The 23,566-nt window shown below is 49.0% G+C and overlaps 1 protein-coding gene across 1 annotated transcript in view; it reads right to left on the bottom strand.

Annotated features, from left to right (window-relative positions):
• The window catches only part of Ezr (ezrin), a 43,292-nt gene extending 35,365 nt beyond the window's left edge, over positions 1-7,927 (bottom strand). The window contains exon 1 of the mRNA XM_021635715.2: positions 7,778-7,927. Coding sequence (XP_021491390.1) covers positions 7,778-7,789 — 12 coding nt within the window. The 5' untranslated portion in view covers positions 7,790-7,927. The remainder of the gene's footprint in view (positions 1-7,777) is intronic.
• Positions 7,928-23,566: the final 15,639 nt, after the last annotated feature.

Raw genomic sequence — 23,566 nt, 5'->3', positions numbered from 1 at the left:
CCCTTGACAAGGCTGCAAAGTATGTAACAGCCATCTGTCTGCTTTTCCACATCTTAATAAGAATCTGTCCCTCCACTCCCTACCCCCGTCTCGTATCAACCTTTCTTGAGAGCTGGTAGGTCCTTCCCTAGGGAGGGGCAGCGGGAGGTGCTGCTCCTCATGACCCCTTGGCAGAAATGCTATCTCAGGCCTGTACTGACTCTCCTTGGCCTTTGGCCACTAAGAGAAGGCGGGGCATGCTCAGGAAAGGCTAGAATGCACATCAGATGGAAACTGGTCAGCCATGATGCATGTGGTGACTGTGTAGAGAGAGGCACGGAGGCAACAGTGATCCAGGCTTAGAAGGCCTTTTGTTGTTAGCTGATGTAATTCCAGTTCCTGAAACCCTGGGGTAGTAGACAGCTGCCATACGTTGGAGGGGTGTGATCAGTACTCACGAGAGCAAAAAAGCAAAAGCAAACTTTATTGTCTGCCTAGTTCATTGGGCTGTCTAAGTGAGAGGGAAAAGAATGACTGTCATGGGATGAGAAAACTTCCAATTAAATGAGAACTCTGTATTTGCAAGTAGAACCCACCAGGGTCAGGCACAAGGCTGAGTAAGTGAAATACCCACTGCGCGTGCATAGACACACAGACAGACACACACACACACACACACACACACACACACAGCCCTTTCTCCCCAGCCCTTACAAGTAGGCAGTCAGGTTCTTGTTTAGGGGCACAGAGGGAGCTGAATTCCCAGGGAAATGCAGGCTTGTACCTTCTCTACCATCCCCTATGTATCAGCCAATAACACAAGAATTTAAAGGTCTTTTTGGAAGCAGATAGTGTTTTGGGTTTTTTTGGTTTTTCAACTGTCTGATATCTCACTGTACAGCCAGGAAAGGCACAAATGAACAAGTATCAAACATCAAGACAGACAAAGCTAAGGTCTGTGAAACATAATGGAGAGTAAGGGGTCAGTGTCATTCTAGATAGGTTTAATTTTTAAGTTTTCAATGATTAAAAAAAAAGCAACTTACTTATAGATATTCTCTTTCCAACTCAAATATCAGGTACAAATTGCTCTCAGCATGTGCCAAAGATCTGTCATTAGACAATGGCTAGGAGACGACACAAGATACTGCCACTTTCCCTGAGACAAAAGGCAGCCCTCGCCAGTCTTGTTACAATATAACTTCAGCCCCAACCCTGCCTGCACTCCCTGACAGGTTGTCCAGCCGGAGTCTGTGCTCAGGACATGGGATGCACTTAGAACCTACTGACACAAACAGATTGCTTTATGAGAACAGTTTTGTAAAAACTAGAAACAGAGGAGTGGTTCTCCTTCCAAATATTGGCCTAGTCATAAAATATACACAAGGTCTAACATAAGCTGGACACTAGTTACCTTTAACCTGGAAGCAAGGAATTGGCCTTTTTTTTTTTTTTCGGCCTTTTTTTTTTTTTCTGTGAAGGCCCACAGGGAGAAAAAAAAAAAAAAAAGCTTAGGCTTTAAGAGTCTTATTTGGCATTTACACACACTGTTGTTTTAAAACAAGGCTTCAAAAACCTAAACACATTCTTAGCTGGGAGACCTTAAAAAGAAAAGGTTGGCCTGTTCTTGATGCTTCACCTGTCCTTTTCCTTAAATGAAGAGAGAGATCTCCACCATCTACTGTGATGAGTTCCCCACCCCAGGCCAAAGGAAAAAACAAACCAAAAACCAGAAAGCACTTGGTTGTGGAAAGAGACCTCCAGTTCACAAGAAAGGGCAAACTATGCCTGTCCTGTCCTGACCTGTGTGCTGCCATTCCAAGAGACACCTGTTGACCCCTAATTTGCCTCAGAGAAAGCTAAACTGTAGTCAGAAAATTTGTTTCACCTTAAAAGTTTGTTCTCTCAGACATGTTAAACTAAAAGGGTAACACAGTCATGAAGTTGTCCTTTTCCTTTGAAACACCATTGCCACCTATCTGTAGGAAAGTTTAAAAAATAAAATAAAAGGCCTTACTGAATTAAAATTTTTAAAAAAAGGAAAAAAAAAAAAAAAAAAGGAACTAGCCAGTGGCCTGAAAAGTTCCTAGCCCTCCACCTTATCCCTTATCTGTCCCCTAGCAACTGGCCAACAGGAGGCCTGCCCTGGCCCCACTTGCTCCTGGTCACTCTCCTACCTCACTATGACCTTTGCCTACACTCACCTTTTCCAGCAGAACTCCTCCCTGGCAAAGCCAGTGTTCGTATCCTCTACACCCAGCACCAGGCCCACCACGTGACAAATCACACACACAGGAAGCAGAATTCCCGGGGGATCCTGACAGCAGCAGGTTGGGAGACAGAGGCTTCGTTTCTTACTGAACATTTTCTGTGGCCCTTTCCCTGTGAAGATGATGGGTAAGCTTGAACGAGAACTCGGTTTCCCTGACAGTTCATACCGAGAGGCGCACGCCAGAGTCACACACCTATGGTGTGTTAAGATCGGCTGTCTGAATGTCACAAATTTAAGCCTTGCCTCAGTTTATCTAGGTAGCATCTTTTGCACTTGAAGCGTTTTTTTACTCAAGATGGCAGACTGAGCCCTGCAGATGCTAAAAGGCTTCTCTAAGGGCAAGCTGCATACTTGATGAGATTTTGTGGTTCTCTGCATTTTTATTGAGCAATAATGTACATTCGCTAAATAATAAATATCTCAGTCAAAGTTTCTAAGTCACATTTTAACAGGATGCTTTTGTTTGGTCCTTTATCTTTATTTTATATGAGTGTTTTGCCTGCACATCACACACATTCTAGAGGGGTCCAGAAAAGGGTGTCACATTTCCTGTAAGTGGAGTTACAAAAGTCGTGAACCGCCTTGGTGGATGCTGGGAAACAAGCCCAGGTCCTCTGCAAGAACCGCACGTGTTTGGTTCTTAAAAAAAAAAAAAAAGCTCTTGGCCTGGGGATGTAGCTCCGTTGGCAGAGTGCTTGCTTACTGAGCACAAGAGTCCTAGGTTCAATCCCCAGCACAGCATGCACTGGATTTAACCTGAAACCCCAGTTCTTGGGATTTGGAGGTAGGAGGAGCAAAAATCCAAGGTCATCCTCTGCCACAAGGTGAGTTCTAAGCAGCCTGGGCTACATGAGAACTCTCCACCAACACCTGAATTACGGAAGTCAACCTCAATGGAGGGTAAGCATGTTAGTTAGGATGCTACAGGAGGATGCTTCTGGTCTCTTCCAAAAGCATTTCATATTTCAACAGCGATAGTGCAAATTAAAAATAAGATCCAAGAATCTGCACGCAGTTAATGCTGCAGAGAAAGCAAAGGTCTAACTGTGTTTTTCTAATTGTGAGAGCAGACTGAACTTAGCTGTTTCATACAGGACAGCCGACTGTCCCAGAGACTAAAGGAGACCCAGCACACTGCGCCATGCTGGGGATCTCCAAAAGGTCAAAGGGTCACAAAAGTTTCAGTCTCAAAAACTAAGAAGAGATTTACAGTTCACTAGGTGGTGCTGTTTTCTTCATCCGGGCTCTAAACATTAATCAAGATGGTCCACATTTATGGTAAGAAATCACAATGTTACCCTTTAGGGTGGCAACCTGACAGAAGCCAACACCGAAGAAATAAAGAGGGAAAGGATCAGTCTTCTTCCCCCCACACACACAAAGAGCCAAGGCCAAATTAAACTCCAAATTAGGCTCCGTTCCTGGACCCCATGCAGAGCAAAGGCTAGCATTGTCCTCCTGAAGTTAAGAGTCCCATTCTACGAGAACCTTCCCTACCTCAGTCACAAGCCACAGCCCAAAACAGCAAAATAAGCATGAGGTCAGACTTTAAAAAAAGAAAAAAAAAAAAAAAAAAGAATTGTTTTCAACTTTATTAGCATGGACAAAAGCAGGTTCTGGGCAGGCCCCATCGCTGGTTCTTTCCCAGCACCCATTCATCTGTGCAAGACAGAAACCGGAAGGCCACCTATCCAGCCTGTGTCGCCCTGTGTATCCAATCTACCACAAATGGCTTTTTTTTTTTTCCCTTTCTCTCAGTTTTACCTCCCCTGGTCCCACAGTCTCTTATGCCACTCATCATGTTGCTCCTTCCAGAAGGTTGCTCCTTCCAAAACCTGAGTTAAGAGAGCGAGCTAGAGTAAGGCTGGCACGGCACAGCGCCACACCAGGCTCCGACCGGAACCCTCATTCCTCCCACTTCCTAGCACGGCTGGGCCAGGGTGCTTACCCCCTTTTAATACCCTTCATTCCTCACTGGTCAGCATCCTTCCCACAACTGCCAGAGCCACAGCTCAGCATCTACCGCGATTACAGTTTGCCCCGAAACCAGACCACGAACCCCAGTGACAGGGTTACTTCTCTGTCTGCCATCCGGGGCCTCAACACCCCTCACGGGAACTTAGCAAATGTCTGCCGAACTCCCGGCCAAGCTATAAATATTCATCGAGGCTTATTGTGTGATGACAAGGCGGATCAGTAACCCTAGCCAGCATTTCCCAGTGCCACATGCCCAAAACCTTAGCTACCTAATTCACCATCTGCCTTGGGTGGAGGGGATGTGGAGGGGGCAGGGAGCGTGTCCGTGTGCTTTTCTCAATGAAGGGGTGTGTGCGGGCTGGCACGTGTGCACTTAAAACCCGTAGGTATATTCACTGAAATCTATCCCTGTCAAAATACCAAGTGAAAGGGAATATTGACAAAGAGGTGAGGCTGCTCAGAAATTACCCTGACTCACTTGCCTAGCATGCACGAAGCGGTGGGTTCTGTCCTTAGCAGTGCAAAACAAAGTTTTAGTTCACAGTGGATGTGAAAACATGCTTCTAAGTTCTAACAAAGGGTAAGTCTTGGGTCCATAGCACCACTCTGGACTGAGCCTGGTTAAGGCATATTGGTGTGTCGGGGAGGCATTTCCCCTTGAAGCTGCGGGATATCTGAGATGGCCGCTTGAAAGGCAACACCCTTCTCTCTGGGGCTTGCCTGCAGCTTCCCACCAGACCAGGATAGCAGGTTAGGGAGAACGGAGAGAAGGAAGGGAGAGAGGAGCTCCCGGGCCACTTTGCCTGAAAAGATTGTGCAATTGCTTCCTGCACCGACTCATCAAACCAACCCCACCCGTGTCCCCAAGGAGGCCACAGAGCACCCAATCCAGGCACCGTAAGAGCACGGGCCAAGGCACACTCCAGAGCACTGGACTGCCTTCCTCAGAAGCCCATTACTCCTACCACATGGATCTCCAAAATGACCAAGGAGGTTCAAGCGCAGACACAGACCACAGCTGTCCTTCCTTGAGAACCAGACCCTCTCCAATGCCTTCCAGGGGATTCAGCCAAAATTCAGGCTTCTCCAGAGGCCCACGGTCCCCCCGCCCCACCCAGAGGCTGTCTTAACTGGGAGACTGTTCCTTCTTGGCTAAGTTCTGTCTTGGTTGGAGAACCAGACTGTGAGTCTCCCCCCAGAAAAGAGCCATGTTGGCTCTCTGTGCCGCCACCCTGCCTGCTGAAGGAATAACGTCCAACATTTTAATAAGCAGGCTGCAGATATCATGTCATTTGTACTGTTTTAGGAACAAAGTAATCTGACTCAGCCTGGAGAAGAAATCAACCACCATGTGGAAAGCCAAAGTTCAGATGTGTCTGCGGTTAACTGTCATTGCCCCTTAATCCAGTAAAGCACCCAACCCCACTCAAGCCACACAGGGAAAATTCTCATTTTGGGCTTAAACAGAGTCAATAACCTTTTGTTTAAAGGACATACCTACAGAGTTTGCTGGTGGATGCTTCGCTTAACACTTAACCCAGGCAGGAAATAAGCAAACCCCAATCACCCACACACACACCAACAAACTAAACAAATTCAATTTCCCAGTAACAGCCTTAGAGATGGCCACTAGGCCATCCCAGAGGTTAGTCCAACCGCGGTCTCTAACACCTTCCCCACCTGCAGAGGGCCGGTGGGGATTTCCTTTCACAGGCGCGCACCTTGCACCTAAAAGGGGCCCTCTCCGCAAAGTCTGGAGATGGTTAACTCTGCCTATTCAAAAAAGTTACTCTGTAACTGAAGCTGATACACTCACAGGCTAAACAACAGCTTCGTCCTCAACAGCTAAACAACTCCACTTTTTTTCAGAACAAGGTTCTTAACCACAGGAGACCTTTAAAATTGAAACATATCAATTATAAAAGGGGGCGAGGGGGGTGAGAGAAAGCCTTTAAAATGAGGCAGTTTTGACAGAGTGCAGGACCTGGGCTTCTGACACTTTACACTAATGGAGACAGGATGGGCTGGGTAAGTTTCGGTCCTCACGAGGTCCCTACTCAATACACACAAGTAGAACAGTACAGAGATCGCCAGGGTCTGGGAAAACGCAGACTTGTATTGCAGGGTACTGAGAATCCGTTTAGAACAGCGAGATCGGAAAAGTGGACGATGGTGATGGCTGCTTAACAGTATACTTTCTGCCACGGAACTACACACTTAAAACTGGTTATAAAGATAAAGTATACGCTACCGGTAGCTCACAATTAAAAATAGGGATGAAAGAGAAATTACAGTTTGTAAGGAGAGAAGAAAAAAGGAGTAACTGGAAACAGGCTCCTGCTCCCCTTTCTTCCCCCCACCCCCCATCTCTGTAGGTTTTAATGAAATCAAGAAAACCACGCCCGGAACTAATGTACTGACCCCACCCCCACCCCCACCCCCACCCGCTGCTGCAGCGCCACATCCTGGGCCAGCTTTATACCACAGCACTGTAGAGCCTGGATGAGTCACTTTTGAGTTTGCAATGCATTTTGTGTGGGGCCAAAATACTCTCTCATGAATAACTTGGATAAAAAACTATATTTTTTCTGGATCATTTTATGAGTAATTTCTTTAACCTGACTGAATAAAAAAAAGATTTCCAGAGAAGAATCTACTTTCAGAGAACATAAAATGTAAAAGTAGTAAAAACCAGGTAAGCCCTAAAGATTAGAAACAAACTGTAGCTTAATGATTGGTAGTTTTATTAATTATTAAAACTCTTTGTAGTTTTATTAATCTTGACTCTGTTCTCCATCTCAACTTAAAGACATAAAACTGCCTCCACCCGTTCACCAGCTCCCCAGTGTATGGGCAGGTGAAATGTGGACACTCAAGAACTGCCTTGCTGGTCGTTTCTCCCCTGCTCCCCAACCCCGTCCCGCCAGCAATCTCAACACAATCAGATTCAAGATCAGAGAGGCAAGCGCGCTGCTCGTTAATTAGCCCAAGTTCACGACCGGAACCCAGCGAGCCTCCTTATCAAGCCTTCGGGACTGCCTCATCTGCAATTCATGTCCACGGCCAACCCTCCCCGCGATAGGGATCCTGCTGCGACCAGCAAAAAAACCTCAGCTTAGCCCGGCCGCTCCTCCCCAGCCTCCGAGAAACAGACTGAGACCAGGCTAGCCCAGGCAGAGCCGCTCCTCTCCCAGATGCCCTTCAAGCCGCCCAGGAAGGTGTGGGCTGCAGGTGGTTTCGGTCGCTCGAAGGAACCGGGCGAGCAGGTGTAGGGCGTTAGGAAGCCGCCCGGGCTCCGTGCGATCTGAACTAGTTGAGGAACTTGGAAGTCCCATCAGCAAGACACTTTTAAAGCAGACGAAGACCCCGAGGGGTGGGCGCGGGGGCGGCCCGCCACCCGAGAGCGCCAGCCAACGGGGCTAAAGGCGTCCGCAGGCGACAAGAGGGCAGCCAGCAACTCTGTTCCCCAGAAACTGCCCACGCAAGGCGACTCCCCGAGGAAAGCCAGCCTGGCGCACGCCACCCGCTCCTTCGACGACGACCACTTACTGGCTTGGGCATTTTGGCGGGTCGGTGGCTGCGTGGGTGCCCGGAGGGTCGGCTGTGCGGCGGCGGCGGAGGCGCGTCCGGACCTGCAGGCGGAGGGAAGCCCTGCGCGCGCCCCGCAGCCCCGAGCTTAAGAAGCGGCCGGGCGGCGCCGCGTGAGTCACCGCCCAGCCCGGCGCGGGGCGGGGTCGCGGGCGGCGGGGCCGAGCGCCCGGCGGGTTGCACTTCGGGTAGCAACCGTTGCCTGGAGCCGAAACCGCAACGGCGGGACCTTTTTGGAAAAAAAAAAAAAAAAAAAAAAAACAAACCACTTTTTTCTTTTTTTTAACAAACTGGTTGCAGCCCGGAGAGGGCGTGTCCACGCGCGGCCCGCGCTACGCCTTGGCCCCGGGAAGGAGCCCCGGAGAACGAGGGTCGCGGGCTGCACCCGAGGCTCGGCTCCGCTTTCCGCCGCGCGTGGGGACTCCCAAGCCCGCGCGCGCGCGGTCGCCCCATCCGCCGCTCCCCGTCCCGGCCCGAGCCAGCGGGCCCCCGGGGCCGCGCCCCTCTCCCGGCCCGAGCGCACGGCCGGCGAGGCGGGCCCGCCAAGATGGCCGCGGCCCGGCGGGACCCGGACGGGACGGGACCCGGGACCTCCCTGCGCGCGCCCTCGTTCGCCCCTCTGCGGGGTCCGGGGCCGCGGGTGGGCCGCGGGGCCGTGGCGCTGATGCTCCACGCTGCCCCGAGCGGAGTCGAGGAAATGCACCTCCACGTGGTGGGGCGGCGGCCACCGGGCCTGTTCGTGGGTGGGGCTGCCGGGTCGCGCTCCGGTCCCGGCCCCGAGTCTCGAGTCTCGGTACACGTGGCCTGCGCAGCCCCCGAGACGGACACGCGCGTGGAAGACCCTGGGACCGCACGCCTTAAAGAACTAGTTTGTAGCAAAAGGCTCCGCAGGTAGTCGTCTCTGAAGTCGTCCTAAGAACTAATTCCAAAAGTTGGGGTTTTGTTTTCCAATAGTTCTCAAGGGGACACCCCCCCCCTTAACACTCCAGGCACACGTACCCGGATGATGTGTGGAATCTGTTGGACTGTGATTAAAGTATTACTTGGGGTCGGGGTAGGATTGAGAGTCTTGGGTGATTGAGGAGACCCTAGCTGCTCCTGAATTTCTTAATGGTGTGGCCAGTGGTGGGGTGCGGGACTGGAAGGGAGGGTAGGTTGCTCGTTTTTCTTAGCTGCAAAAGTGCCCGATTTTATGGCATCTGTTCCGTGGGTTGTAATGAGGATTAAGTGTATTGAATGTGAAATGCGCTCAACCCCATTCCAGGACTGAGTATAACTAATGACGGGGAAAAGTTCCTTTGGGACTCTGTCTGCAGATTTGTGCAATTGGCCTCCCAGGAGCGACATTCACACAAATGTAGACTTACATGAAATACACATGTGAAGTTAGCAGAGTGCTGGGTAAATGGAAAAACTCAGCCTGCCGTGGGTCACATGACTCGTAACGGCACGTCTGGGCACTTCAGAGGCCTGGCAAAGAGTGAGGCCATGGCTGAGATGACCTCTCACCAGCGGGCTTTATTCCCTGGAAAGACAGAATTTCTTCTTTATTAGAATAAATATATAATGAGTTGAAAGGAAGCTATGGAGATTTTCAGATCACCTACAGCAAGAACCTCCTGGACTGGACATACCCTAACACACCCAGCCTAGGCTGCCTTACTCCCAGGATGCCTTTTGGTAGGGGCATCTAATCCAGATTCAGTCTCTGTCGGTTTACAGTATGCTGTCTTGAGAGGACGGTGGAAATAGCAGTGGCCTGAGGCCTCCAGACCCCTTTTCTGAACCTTACCCTCCAGAGGAATTTTGGAAAATAGCCCTGAGTGGTGTCGTGACAAAGATGACCGGGTTTAAAGACAAAAGCTGTATTCCGTCCGGGTTTAAAGACAAAAACTGTATTCCGTCTCCAGCACTTCCCAGCTGGTCATCATGCACCCCCAGTGCATCTCCTCGATCCTAAAGTAAGGTGACAGTACATACCGAACAGATTCCTTAGGCTGCTGAGTCTCAGGGGAGAGCACGTAGGAATATTCAACGTCTGTATATTATTTCTCACATGAAGTAGCATACAAAGCCACATTCTGTGTGTGCTCTTCTCATGCAGCTCCCATGATTATAATCCTTAAAACTTATACTAGGATATTACTGTGCAGGATAAAAACCTCCTTCCGGGAAAGGCACTTACATTATATCATATGAGTGTTTTAGAAGGAATTTTTCAGGGGGTCATCTGTGTTTATCTGACCTAAATTCCCTCAACCCAGCACTTTGAGGATCTGAACTCCAAGGCAGTCTATGAGACTCACAAGACAGAAATAAATCTATACAATTGACAAGCCATCCCATTACCCCTCTCCTGGTGATTGTGATACACACGTAATTTTGAAATTTTGAGAACTTCTGACTTAGGACATATCGATGTCTCTTTGCCCTTTGTGAGGTTTTACCTGTATCTGAAAGGAGTGTTTTGATAGCAGGATAATCGGTTTTGCCTCTGCAGGCGAAGAGAAAACAGTGTAGCCAGGACTCCAGACACGGCCCCATTAGCTATTAGTTTGGCTGTGTACTCTGACTGAAGCCCTGTCTTAGGCTCTCTGCTTTTCAGACGGGGGAGCGTGATCACGTCTTCCGCAAGAGCCAGGAGAAAGGCCCCACGCACCTTGCTTTGGAGTTCTTGGGACAAGGTTAAACCAAAGCACACAGAGGCTCCCCTGGCCACCAGAGTTTGAGAACAGCTACTTCCTCTGACATAGCCCCTGGTCTTTCTATCAGACCCCTTGCGAGCCTGTCTCCACAGCGGTGCCAGGTTAATCTCAACCAATTAAAACAAGTCTGCGAAGAGTACGTCAATCTCTAGCTTTGCAAGGACAGTCAATAAGCCAGAGAAACAAACACATGTAATGTAGCATGCCCTTGGCCAACCAAGGCTATGGGTGTGCCTTCAGCACTTAACCTTGGGTGAAAATTGAGGACAGGGGACTCTGGGGATAGAGAGATGGGGCATTTAGGGAACTGTTAGCATTAGTAATGCTATGTCAAGGTCTTTTGTTGCCTTCTTTCTAGGACTAAAATATTTCCTTTTAAAAAAGTTATTTTTTTTTATGTGCATTTGGTGTTTGGCCTACATGTATGTCTGTGTGAGGGTGTCAGATCCTCGGGAACTGGAGTTAGACAGTTGTGTGGGCGCTGGGAATTGAGCCCAGGTCCTCTGGAAGAGCAGCCAATGTGCCATCTCCCCAGCCCTGAGATATTTCTTTTAAACATAACCCCAGGGTAAGCTTTTCACTGAAGTCCCGTGAACTGCTCGTGCGAATTCCTGATAGCATTGGAATTCCCTTCTGTTTCTTGAAGGGTAGCAGGTCCCCTCGAAGCAAGTGGGTGAAAGGTTGCTTAAACAACAGAGGCTCAACAGCCTGAAGGTGCCCCTCAGCTATTTCCAAGTGTGTGTTACATCTAGAAGGTTTGGTAAGGAGCTGTCCAGGACAGTGAACAAGGTTATGTCCCAGGTCAGTTCTGACAGCACAGCTTGCAGAGAGGAATACTACCATCGCTGTTCTATTTTAACAGTTTGCATAAATAGCCTTTTAGGGAAAAGAGTAGTTGTTTGGCAAATAAGTCCCAGATAGCGTATCTTCTGATATTACAATGTTTTCTTGGCTTTTGACCATTTTCCCCTTGTCTTGAAAGAGAAACATTTCTCAATTCTGTGTGCAGTACACCCGGGAGAAGAAAGGAATGCCATGTCATAGCTGTTCGGATACCCTCATTTTACACAAAGCAAGCCAGGGCCATTGAGTGAATAGTTCTCATTCCTCTAGCAGACTTCCCTTGTCAGGGCTGCCATTTACTTCTTGCTTGCTGGTCCCAGGGTCCACACCTCCCTGTCTCACCTTGGACACATTTGAACCCACACTACTCTGTTCCGAGGGTGTCTGTGTTCTCTCCTCTGCCTTCATTCTTCTTCCCCAGTCTTTCCCAGTTCTGTGTACCCAGATCAGGCCCTCATCTGGGTAGGCTGCCCCTAGGTCATCTCCTCAGCTCCCAGGGCTTCGGTCACATCTCTAGCTCTGACCTTGCCTTCCCCAGTTTTCTTGATTCCCACTCCTCAAGCCGTCTCAGGAAGGACCCATATCCAGCAGCCTTCTGTGTTCCAAAGGCCTGGCTCCGGGAGCACTTCCAGCTAGCTTTTCATCTGTGGTACTCCCTTCCAGCCCATGGCTGTTCTGCATTTACCTCACTTACTGGCTCCTGTTTGCTCTCGCCCCAACAAAGGCCAGTCCTCCTGTCTGTCTGGTCTCCAGATCAGGCCCTCAGCACTGGGCCAGTGCCTGGGGCCCTGTAGATGTCTGAGCAATGTCTCATAAGCAAATGAACAGACACTACTACTTACTGCCAAAGCTGGGCTCTCAGGTTAGGTTACCTTCCATTCGCCATCCCACCTGTCTGCTAGGATGATGACTAGCCATGACATGGCTTACCTAGAAGTCTCTTTCCTTAACCACTTTGACTCCCCAAGGCACTGCCCCAAACCAAAATATTAACAGTAATTTACATGTGTGTTTACAGGTTTTTTGGATTCCTCTTAAAGTCCACGGGTTACCATTTTCATTGTTTACTTTTGTTTTTGTACCTTTGAATGTGTGTAGATGAGTGATGTTGTGTTCGAGAGTGTAAGTACAGGAGTGACTGTGTCATGGTACACATAGGAAGATCGGAGGACAACCTCAGATTTTGGACCTCACCTCCCACCTCGTTCAAGGTACCCTCTCTTTCACCACTGCCTATGTCAGGCTGGCTGGCCTATGAGCTTCCGGGGACTCTCCTCTCTGCCTCTCATCTTCCCATGGAGCACTGGGCTCACAGACATGTGCTGCCCTGTCCAGTTACACATGGGTTCTGGCGAGCCAAGCTCCGGCCTTTAAACTTCCATGCAAGCACTTTGCCCACCAACTCTCATCTGCCCATCCTCATTCTGTGTTTTGTTTGTTTTGCTGTTGTTTTTGAGGCAGGTCTTACCTAGCTCAGGCTGACCTGGAACTTGCCATACAGCTGAGACCAACTGAGCTTTTGATTCTCCTGCCCCCACCTCTCAAGTGCTAGGATTGTGGGCTTGTGTGCCACCATACCTGGTTTTACGGAGGGCTTCGTGCATTCTAGGCAAGCACTCTACCAACTACAGCCCTGGCTCCATCACTGGTCTCCTTTCCCCAGGGCATAGCGGACCAGAGGGCCACCTAAGGCGGGGGCAGCTGATCACCATGAGGCAGAAGTTGATACGGAACAGATGCCGATTTAGAGTATACCACCTGAGCTCACAGGCACAGCACATTTCTCAGGAGCTGGTGGCCCCACTTGGGAGTGGATTGACAATTGCAGTGATGTCTCAAGGCAAGGGCATATACCATCTCTGTACTGTCAGAAAATGCAGTCTTTCAGCTTTTAATATTTTTATCTAATTTTGTTGTGTATATGGGTGTGGTGTCTACTGCATGTATGCCTGTGTACCCTATGGATGTCAAAAAAGAGGACACAGGAGTTCCAGGGAGATACAGGTGGTACTGGGAGTCAAGCCCAGCTCCTCTGGAAAATCATCCACTGCTTTCACCACTGAGCCATCTCCCCAGCCCCTATTTTGCTATTGAAAGGTTTTGATGTTTTCAATTTTCAGTCGACAGATAGATAACCACGATTTACAGGTTCAATGACTATTAATAGTTCATCCCATTATCTTCAGATTTTCAAGGAAAGAAGTCTTCTATCTAGACAAAGTCTACGTAGCCCTCATCAGAACAGTGGATAGTCTAAAGATGTCATGTCTTTATTGTGTAGAGTCATGACTTACATGGAAAGAAATCTGTTTATGTGACACACACTAGTTCTCAGATTTTAAAAAAGCTATTACATGTTTAGTTGCAAACAAAACATTAAGCATTTTAAAATCATGAGTCTCTTCTGTCTGTCTGTCTGTCCCATCTCCAAGGTAGGGCCATCATTTGCCAAGTCCTGGTACCTCGGTGCCCAGGATGGATACCCCACACAGGGTGGAGCTCAGTGAAGGTCTGTGAAGTGAAGCAAACACAGAACCCTGCATGTCTTTGTGGTGCTGGTGATGGCTCGTTCAATGTGTAGCTGTCTGGACTCTGAGCTTTGACATATAGGCGCCTCCCTCCAGAATAAATTCATCTTAAGATTTTTTTTTTTTTTTTTGAGACAGGATTTCTCTGTCCTGAACTCACTTTGTAGACCAGACTGGCCTCGCTCGAACTTAAAACAGTTCACCTGCCTCTGCCTCTGGAGTGCTGGGATTACAGGCATGCGCCAACATGCCCAGCCTTAATAACATCTGAAGCAATGCTCTGACCTAGTCTGCAACATGACTGCATCTGACCATGTATTTCATTGACAAATGTTTCCTGAGCTACATGATCTCTCCTTGAGCGCTGGGCTAGCTGCAAGGAGAAAACCCTGAAGTTTACACTTCATTTCGGCCTTTGGCTGTTTGGGGTTTACCAGATTTCCCCTGCATTTCTAAGAAATTGGCATTGTCACTTGGGTGATTTATATTTCCAAGCCAGTTCCTCAAACTGGGTCCTCAGGTGACCCTGGGAATTTTATTCAGGAATGCATGGACAGTGGGTGGTAGAGCCCAAGGACTCCAGGAACTGGGTCTGGCCCTTGCCCCAGCATTAATTGTGAGCTTTGGCAGTCACTTCAGACCCTGGCCTAGTGACAGACAAGGATGCGGGTGGACTAAGGCCCTTGGGACTTGGAGAAGCAAGACATCTGGGAGGGCTGCTGTAAAGCTGGAATGTGGGCCCTGTCCTGCCAATAGTCCATGTCCCCAAAAAACCTAAAACCATGATTTTTATATGAATCTCTCAATTGTTAAATATTGACAATGAGTTGAACCTTTTTCTGTTTTTCCTTCAAAACACTCTTCAAGCCGGATAAAGCATGTGCACAGACCATGTGTGTGTATCTCCTTTGCCTTATGTTCCACGGCCCTGATTTAGCATCTGTTGTATGGATTAGGTCCAACATTTGTCTCTCAGGGCATGCTTGCCACTCCTAGGCAATACCACTAGCAGGGGCCGCTCCTCCTGGGGCTTGGGGAGGTGTGGATATGACGGGCTGGCTGCCAGCCTGTCCACACAGACTTCCCATTCTCTGTGTGAACAAAGACTGTTGGTAATTCTAGGTCTTAGACCCAGGGATATTCAAGGACGGAATTTCCCCCTCATGACTGTATACAGTAGCCTGAACTGTTGGCCACGGGTTTTCCAATCTGGCAGGTCCCATCTTGGTTGTATGCCCAAACACCTCATTGGCTCCACCACTACATAAAGAAGAGTACCTTGCCAACAAATAGACCTGGGTCCTCAGACTGGCAGTGATGGGTCCCATCCACCTGCCTCATCGCAGAGTGAAGAAGCTGCTCAGAGAGCCGATGGAATGAGCGCTCAGTACACCCAAGCACGATGGCAGGGTCTTGACCACTCTGGCCAGCTTGCTTCTTCTCTAGGCATTTTGGAACCTGCCTAGGCATTTGAGAACATTTTTCTTCTAGACGTACCTACAGCAAACTGGGGGCTGCAGGTAGACATTTCCTGAGGCTTGCTTTCATTTTGAAAAAAAAAAATTAAAAGATAAAGTTGGGGATGGAGAGATGGCTCAGTTAAGAGCGCTTACTGCTCTTGCTCTTGTGTGGTTCCCAGCACCCACATGGTAGCTTGCAACTACCTGTAACTGTAGTCCCAGGGGACCTGACACCTCACCAGGCATACATGTAGCATGCATATGGTGCACATGCATGCATATACACAAAATACTCATAAATACTATACATATGTGAGTTAGTGACATATATATATATTCCGAGCAATATATATATATATATGCCTTTTAAAAAGGAAAGTCACTCAAATATGTATGAGATGTTTATAAGTGTTTATGTATATATTATATATACACATTAAATGTAATATAGTCACTCACTCACAATCAAAAGACTGTTTTGTATCTCAGAGGAGTTTTCCCAAATATCCTACCTGCTCTGCCTCTAAACAAAGACAGGACCTGTGCAAATTGGTAGGTGGAGAAGCCCATAGGAATGTGGGCAAACTGGGTCATGGGACTCTCAAGCAATGATGGCCTTGATTCTTTCCAGACCTTCTACAGCCTGTCTGTCATCAACCAGAACTTGCAACAGAGAAGACCTAACTGAGGGAGACCTCACTCCTGTCAGGGAGGTGAGCTGCTCGCTGTGAAGGAGGCCACCAGGACAGGGATAGCAGGCTGGCCTGCTCCTGCTGCTCTGTGAGTACTCACCTGGCACCTGCCGGCTGCCCTCTTCCTTCGGAGCCAGCACCAAGGGCTCTTAGCTCCTTAGCGCGGTTTGGTCTCTTTGAGCGTTCTGTGTCACAGTGCCAGTCCTCTGCCCCATCCCACAGTGCAGTGCAGGAGATCAAGGCTGCTGCTGACTAGGAGGAACATTTGTCTAGGCTGCCATTCGGTTCAAGGCTGTCCCTTTGCACACATTCCCAGCAGCAGCCTTATCAGCAGGGAAGCCTGAGGGCCCTGTCTCCAAGCAGGGATGGAAACAGAGGCGATGGGAGGAAAAGCATTATTTATTAGGCCTCTTCAAGCTGCTACCCACACTTGCCTCTGCCTGGCTCTTCCCACAGGGGCTGGAGGAAAAGACTGGCCAAGTGCTGTGTCTAGGCTATAGATCAACCAAGGTGTCCCAGAGAAAATGGAAACTTCTTAAAGATTTCACGGCTTTCTCCAGCAAGACCAGATGTTCTGCTATCTCACACTCTCATCTCTGATTTACCTAGACTGGTCTCCCCAGGACCCTTCAGTACCTCCATTATCTCTGGCATCTTGTAAGTTTAATCAGGAATACCAGCTTCAGCATTTCTGCCTTTTCATTCTTAAAATGCCACCCAGGAACCAAGCTTCCTGCCCTGGGCCCTGTTCTCTAAATACTGCAGCAGCTCCCAAATCCTATAAGGCCAATTTACTTCGTCCGAATCTTTCTGTTTATTGTTAGTGACAGCAGAGATTTTCTAAGTCAAGGCAGATTTGGGCTCCTTGAAGATGTGGCCTGGCACAGAAAACATCCAGTCAGCATCTTAGTCCATCCCTATGGTCACTTTTCCTTTGGGACTCCCCATAGCACTAAGAATTCTCACCAAGAAGCAGATGTTAAAGTCAGATTGGGAGACTGAGGCTGACAACTTTGGAGACAAGCCTGGGCTACATAGCCAGACCCTGCCTCAGTGAAACAAAACAGGCACAAAACAGCAACTGGGCTACATAGCCAGACCCTGCCTCAGTGAAACAAAACAAGCACAAATAGCAACTGAGACAGGACACTGGCTAATGCCTGAGTGTTTATCCCTCCTGGTATTTTCTGTAGGAGCCCATCTATTCAACCTGAATTTAACTCTATGTTGTCATCGCTTAATGCAGATTTTGTGTATAAGCATTGCATTTTATATGCATATTTTGTTTTACATAAATGATAAAGGTAAAGGGCTATGTGTCTCCTGGAGATCTCCCCATCGGCTCTGGTGTCTCCCTCCAGGCATCTGAAGTTCCCCTGGGTACCTGGGTGGGTCTGCCAGCCAGTTCTCTGCTCTTTGCTCCTCTGCTCTGCTCTCTGAAGCTGACAGGGAGAATTTCCTTCTCACCTGTTCCTTCTTCTCAGTGTAGATCCTCAGGAGGTCCTGTTGTAAACAAACAAATCCCACAGATCCCTGCCAGGACACTTCCAGAACAGACTGAGCTGATGGGTTTTGTTTTAAGTTTTATTATGAATTATGATTATTGGTTAAGCAGTAAGTGTGAATAACACCTTCAAATTTTAAGTTTCTGTTTATAATCCCAGCACGGAGGAACAGAAATCCAAATTCATCCTCAGCTACACAGTGAGTTTGTGACCAGCCTGGAGTACATGAGACCCTGTCTCTAAAATAATGAATAAATAAGTGGAATTGTGAGTTTCTGTTGTAGAACTCAGGCATCTTGTTTCTATTCAGCCGCTACGGTTGTAAAGACTCTCAGCATAAGCCTAGGCCTAAGTGAATGGAGCCTTCTGGGCCATCTGAAAAGGCCTGACTGCTGCTACGTGTCCTAGCAACAGTTAGGATGGGGTTTGCCTGCCCGGCCTGGGAAGTTTGTCCATTCACAGCCTTCCCAGGAGTTGTACTAGAATCCCTGCTTCTGCTTCCAGGCCTCTGCCAGGCAGGCCGCAGGGCAGTCACTGCCAAAGGCACTCAGGTAGGTGCTTTGCATTCATAAAGGTTACAGAATTCTGGACCATCCTCAGCCCTTCTCCTCTCTTTCCCACCCACATCCTCTGGCTAATCCCGGACAACTCTACTCCTGTCCATCTCTTCTTTTCCAGCCTCACCCCCACTGCTCTTTCCCTGACTGCCACAGCCGTGCCAGTCCCCAAGGGCCCTCCGTGGCCTGACGCCGGGGACTTAGCACTGCGACATGCATCAGGGTGACCCAGCTTCGGCTTTGTGCTTCTGTTCTCACGTCAGATGTTAGATCTGGTCATTCGTGCTCTGGTCTTTGCGTTCTCACCCAGGCATGCCTCATTCTTACTAAGTGCCAGTTCTGTGCAAGGTCTAGCATGGTCTTGATTACGGGAACTTTGTTTTCTTGGCCACACAAGGGCCTGTGCCAGGTGACTCCAGTCCCCAGGTGCCCTGGGGCTTTGAGAACCTGTACGAGGCTGGCTTGTTTTTTATTCCTTCTTCCAGGAATCGGGATACAAGGTGAGGGCCCTGCCAACAGATGACGCATGCCCTGATTGCAGAAAGTCACCTGTTCCTCATCTGCCATCCTTCGATGCTCTGAGAGGTAGATATTAACATCTCTTGGAGCTCAGAGGTTAAGTAACTTAAGCTAGACACATGGTCAGGGACAAGAGAATCAAGATTGGACCTCACCTGTCAATCAGCAAAGCCCTCTGTTTAGTTTAATTTTATCATCGTAGAGCTGGCCACTTAAGTTCCCACCTCACCCTGTCTGTATCTGCACAGGGATTGGATATGTTGGAATTCTAGCTTCCTCTGCCCTGAGTACTCAAATTAATATTCATATACCTCCTCCAGCTCCATTCATTTAACCCACAGATACCCCTTAAGCACCTCACTGGTCAGGTATGGCCTCCATGTGACTTATTATTGAGAACAGGCCTGACTCAGCAGGCAGAGCTGTGTTTGGATCTGTCAGTATGTCTACTAAACCTTCAGTAACATCACACAGGCCAATGCCTGCTGGGGCAGCCTGACAGGACAGATGCTGGGGAGAGGTGGGGCTTGCAGTGTAGCCTGCCCTCAGGAGATAGAGAGGCTCAGGGCCAGCAAAGCCGTGGGAACTGAATGAGTACAAGAAAGACTGCTTGCCAGTACACAAAGGGCACAGACACAGGAGCTGGTGTCTAGGGGCTCAGAAATGGGAGGATGAATCCCTTGGGCTGGAGGTATAGGCTCATGGTCAAGGTCAAACCCTCTAGTGTGGAAGCAGGACTCTAGGGGGCCCTCTGAGAAGCCTGGCCAAAATGAAATGAGGGCCCTCTGCTGGACCACACTGCTGCACCTGCAATACAGCGGATATCATGGGGTTAAACTTGAGCCATCTTCATTTTGTCTAGCAGAAGGACAAAAGCTTCAAGAAGCATAGGTCTTACAGCTGGGACACACAGCTCAATGGTAGAGTGCTTGAGCAGCCCATGTGAGCTGCTGTGTTTGATCACCAATAAAGGAGAAGAAGAAGGAGAAAGAGAAGGAGAAGACAAAGGAGGAGGAGGAAGAAGAGGAGGAGAAGAAGAAAAAAAAGAACCGGGTGCAATGGCTCATGCCTGTAATCCTAGCACTTAGGGAGGCAGAGACAGACGATCTCTGTGAGTTCAAGGCCAGCCTGGTCTACAAATTGAGTCCAGGACAGACAAGGCTACACAGAGAAACCCTGTCCTGAAACACACACGTACATGAAGAAGAAGAGGAGGAGAAGGAGGTGGAGGAAGAGGAGGAGGGGGTAATGAACAGGACAGGTCCTGAACCAGAGGAGATAGTTAAATGCAGCTGGCACAGTGAGCAGATGCCAGGCTGAGGAGCAGACAGCCTCACAGCTGCCCACCAGCTCCCTATCCTGTCCAGAGTTGTCTGTGGAGCCACGGCCTTCTGTGACCATTGTTACTGTTTGACTCTCGGCTTCATCCCCCTCCTCTGTGAGTCATACAAGCCTCCCTTTCCCCAGCTACTGTGGACAGTCCAGCTGCTCTTCTTTTTCTGGACCTTTCCCCCACCCAGGTGTGCTCTGCATACCCTTGGGACCCGGCCTCTTCCCATCCAGGATCTGGCTGACTCTTTTAGACACCTACTAAGAAAAAGAACTTTCCTCCCGTCCAGATCCTGCCACCCACTTTAACCTGTTCTCCTGGCCACCCCAAGTTCCTGTCACTTTTGCTATGTACCTTTCTAGGCACCATATGTGTTTGCCTCCTGTCAGTTTTCTGGTGTGGCTGTAACAGCAGAATGGCTGAATCAACAAGCGTTTGTTTCCCCAGCTCTGAAGGCCTGAAGTCTGGAGTCAATGTGTCTGTAGGCTACCCTCCCTCTGAAACTTGGAGGAGAGAATCGCCCTAGCTTCTTCCAGCTTCTGGCAACCCCACAAGTGTCTTGGACTCTGCCAGCACTACTCCAATCACTCACTGCCTCTGTGGCTCGTTGTCACCTGGGTCCTCTGTCAGTACAATTGGACTCAGGGCTGAACTCACTCTAGTGCGACCTCTCTGTACCTTAGCAATCTGCAATGACCCTGTTTCCAAACAAGGGCACATTCTGGCGTCTTGGAGGTTAAGCTGTCAACACAAACCCACACCTGATAGCTACTTATTTATGTATGTGTGTATGTTCGCCTCCGGGGTTATTTCTCAGTCGCCATCCACCTTGGTTTTAAACCGGGTGTCTCACTGGTCTGGAACTCACCAGGAAGACTAGGTTGTTTGACCAGAAAGCCCCAGGGATCTGCCTGCCTCTGCCTCCCTGCCACTGGGATTGTGAGGGTATGCCACCACGGCCAGCTTGTTTGTGTGTGGATTCTGGGGGTTGAATGCAGGTTTACTGACTGAGCTATCTCCCCATGCACCCCACCACCACCTCACAGTCTGGTTTTGGTTAGCTGTGTTCTATAAGTCTAGCTTCTCAAGCCAGGCATGGGGAAACACACCTTTAGCCCCAGCACTCGGGGGCAGAGAGGCAGAGGCATGTGGATCTTTGTGAGTTTGAGGTCAGCCTGGTCTAAAAAAAAAATAAAAAGCCTAGCTTCTCCTCAGCATCAAGGTCCTTGACTACAGCCGGGTGGCTTCGGCATGAGACAGATGTTGAGTTGTCTCCCCCCACCCCATACACTTGAGCAGGGTCCCTCAGCAATCTGTCTTTAATCACCTGTAGATCACCCACAATACCTGGAGTGATTGTAGCATTCATTAGAGCCCGTTCATTCGAAGGACAGTGTAATTTTCCTAATATTGTGTTACTGAACACAACAAGTATCAGTGAGTACCTCTGTCGCTCACTCCCTCTAATAGATGCTGGGTGGGCAGCTGTAACACCTGGACTGCCAGGCTTTTCCAGAGGAAGCAGCAGCAGGGGCCAGCAAGCCCCAGAGGTGTTTTCAGATCCCCAGAACCCTGGGAATCCCCAAAGTTGCTATGCGACAGGCTTGTACCTACTCTGACGGCAGCGAGGCTCTGGTTCCCACTCCCACAGCACAGCACGTGGTCCTGGCTGGCTCTGTGGGAGTGGGAAGGTGGAGCAAGTGCCTTCACACTCTGCTGTTCTCAGAGGTGAGACGTTTGCGTGTGTGTGTGTGTGTGTGTGTGTGTGTGTGTGTGTGTGTGTGTGTGTGATTGGGGCAGGAGGACAGACATTCTTTTAGAGGAACGTATTTCAGGCTGGACTTGGAGTTGCACGAAAGTCTACTCTCTAGCCTGCAGCCGTCCTGCCTCCTGTGGAGACCCAGTTTTCTCCTGCAGAAAGGGGTGAGGACGGGCACAGCTCAGCATTCGGAATCAGAGACTGGGGTCCATCCTTAAGTGACTAGTGACCTCAGAAACAGCCCCATTCTGTCACAGGGGTGATAAAATCTGCCCTATCAGAGAACCTGAGGCAAATGTCAGCTGCCGATATTTATGTTCACTTGTTGCCCACCCTGACGGCACATTCCCAAACAGTGCCAAGGCCTCCAGAGCAATCCTCAGCTTCACTTTGATTTTCACTGATACACCCAGGGGGGTGGGGGAGGGGGGTCCACTAATTTTGCTTGAAGTAAAGGAACAAGGCTTACTATCCTTCTGCTACTGGTCATCCATCAGCTTTCCATCTTCATTAATAACCCCGTTACCTCTCCTCTGAAGTCTTTCCCTTCCGTAAGCACACACTCTGACTCCTTACACCTTAAATAAGTCATTTTCCCAGTGGCAGCAATCGTCGCATAGTGGGGCTAGCGAGCTGGCTCAACAGTAAGGGTACTTGCTGCCAAGCCTGATGACCCGAGTTTGTTCTCTGGGACTTACATGGTGGAAGGAGAGAGCTAAGCCCCACAAGCTGCCCTCTGAGCTCCACACATGTGTCATGGCATTTGTGTTCTTCCGTAAGTCAATAAACGCAATTCAAATAATGTAGACATGCTAAAAAAGAAAGAGTGTGGTACTTGGAAGTACACATTTTAGAAATACCGCTGTCCTGGAGATGTGGGAAGTCTATTATTGAGTTTAAATTTTCCACCCAGCTTGAGGGCTAAGAATCAGGTGGGCACAGATAGCCCGAGGAGAGAGGTCCAAAGTATGACGAGGTCAAAGAATAAAGAGCTGGCATTCCTGACGGCAATAAAGAGTGCACCCAAAGGCTCCTGTTGTGAGAGAGATGCAGCCAGAAAGGAGAGAGGGACAAAGTTTAGGTGAGCAGATTGGGAGGAAATCCAGCTCCAGCTGGGATGGCCTGGGCCCTCCCTCACATGTTCATGGTGGCCTTCAGCTCCCCAGTCTCCCGTAGCCCCAGCCGCTGGATGCCCGAGGCAGGAGGGTCTCTTGTAGCACAGGTTGGGCTACACAGTGAGACCTTAATAAAAACAAAGCAAAATGAGATAAAATGTCTGTATTCTAATTCTGCACCTAATTGTGTTTGCATTTTTCAAGAGAAGGAAACGCCCGCACTACCCGGCATGCATTATCTCCTCCAGTGCACTACACAATCTATACAGCCATCACAGAGTGTTGTTAAAAAAAAAAAAATCAACGCTGGATTCTAAGTTCAAAAGCCTGAATAATTTGAGCAAAAGTCATCCCATAGTTTCACCAATGGGATGACATGTGCAGAGGCCCAGTGTAGCATTTAGTTTGTAGATTTAAAAATACCCACATCTTCAGCTCGGTTTGGATGGTGCCCAGGCGTGAGTATAACTTTTAGTAGGTACCCACACTTGTAAAGTTCATAATGGCCATAATGGCAGTGTTTGGGGGTTTGGTACCAGGGTTGAACCTAGGGCCTCCTCTGTGTTAGGCAAGTGATGGGCTGCTGAGTTATCTCCACAGCTCCACTGTGAGATTTCAAGCGAACCTAGAAACTCCTTATAAAAACTGTTTTAATACATTATTTTTAATCATCAAGCCTTTGTGTTTGTTTATAGCACTGAGCTCTGGAATAAACTAAAATAAAAATCACTCATAAA

This window comes from Meriones unguiculatus, chromosome 20 (assembly GCF_030254825.1).
Source record: "Meriones unguiculatus strain TT.TT164.6M chromosome 20, Bangor_MerUng_6.1, whole genome shotgun sequence".
Taxonomy (NCBI): domain Eukaryota; kingdom Metazoa; phylum Chordata; class Mammalia; order Rodentia; family Muridae; genus Meriones; species Meriones unguiculatus.
This window is presented reverse-complemented; position numbering and strand designations above follow the sequence as displayed.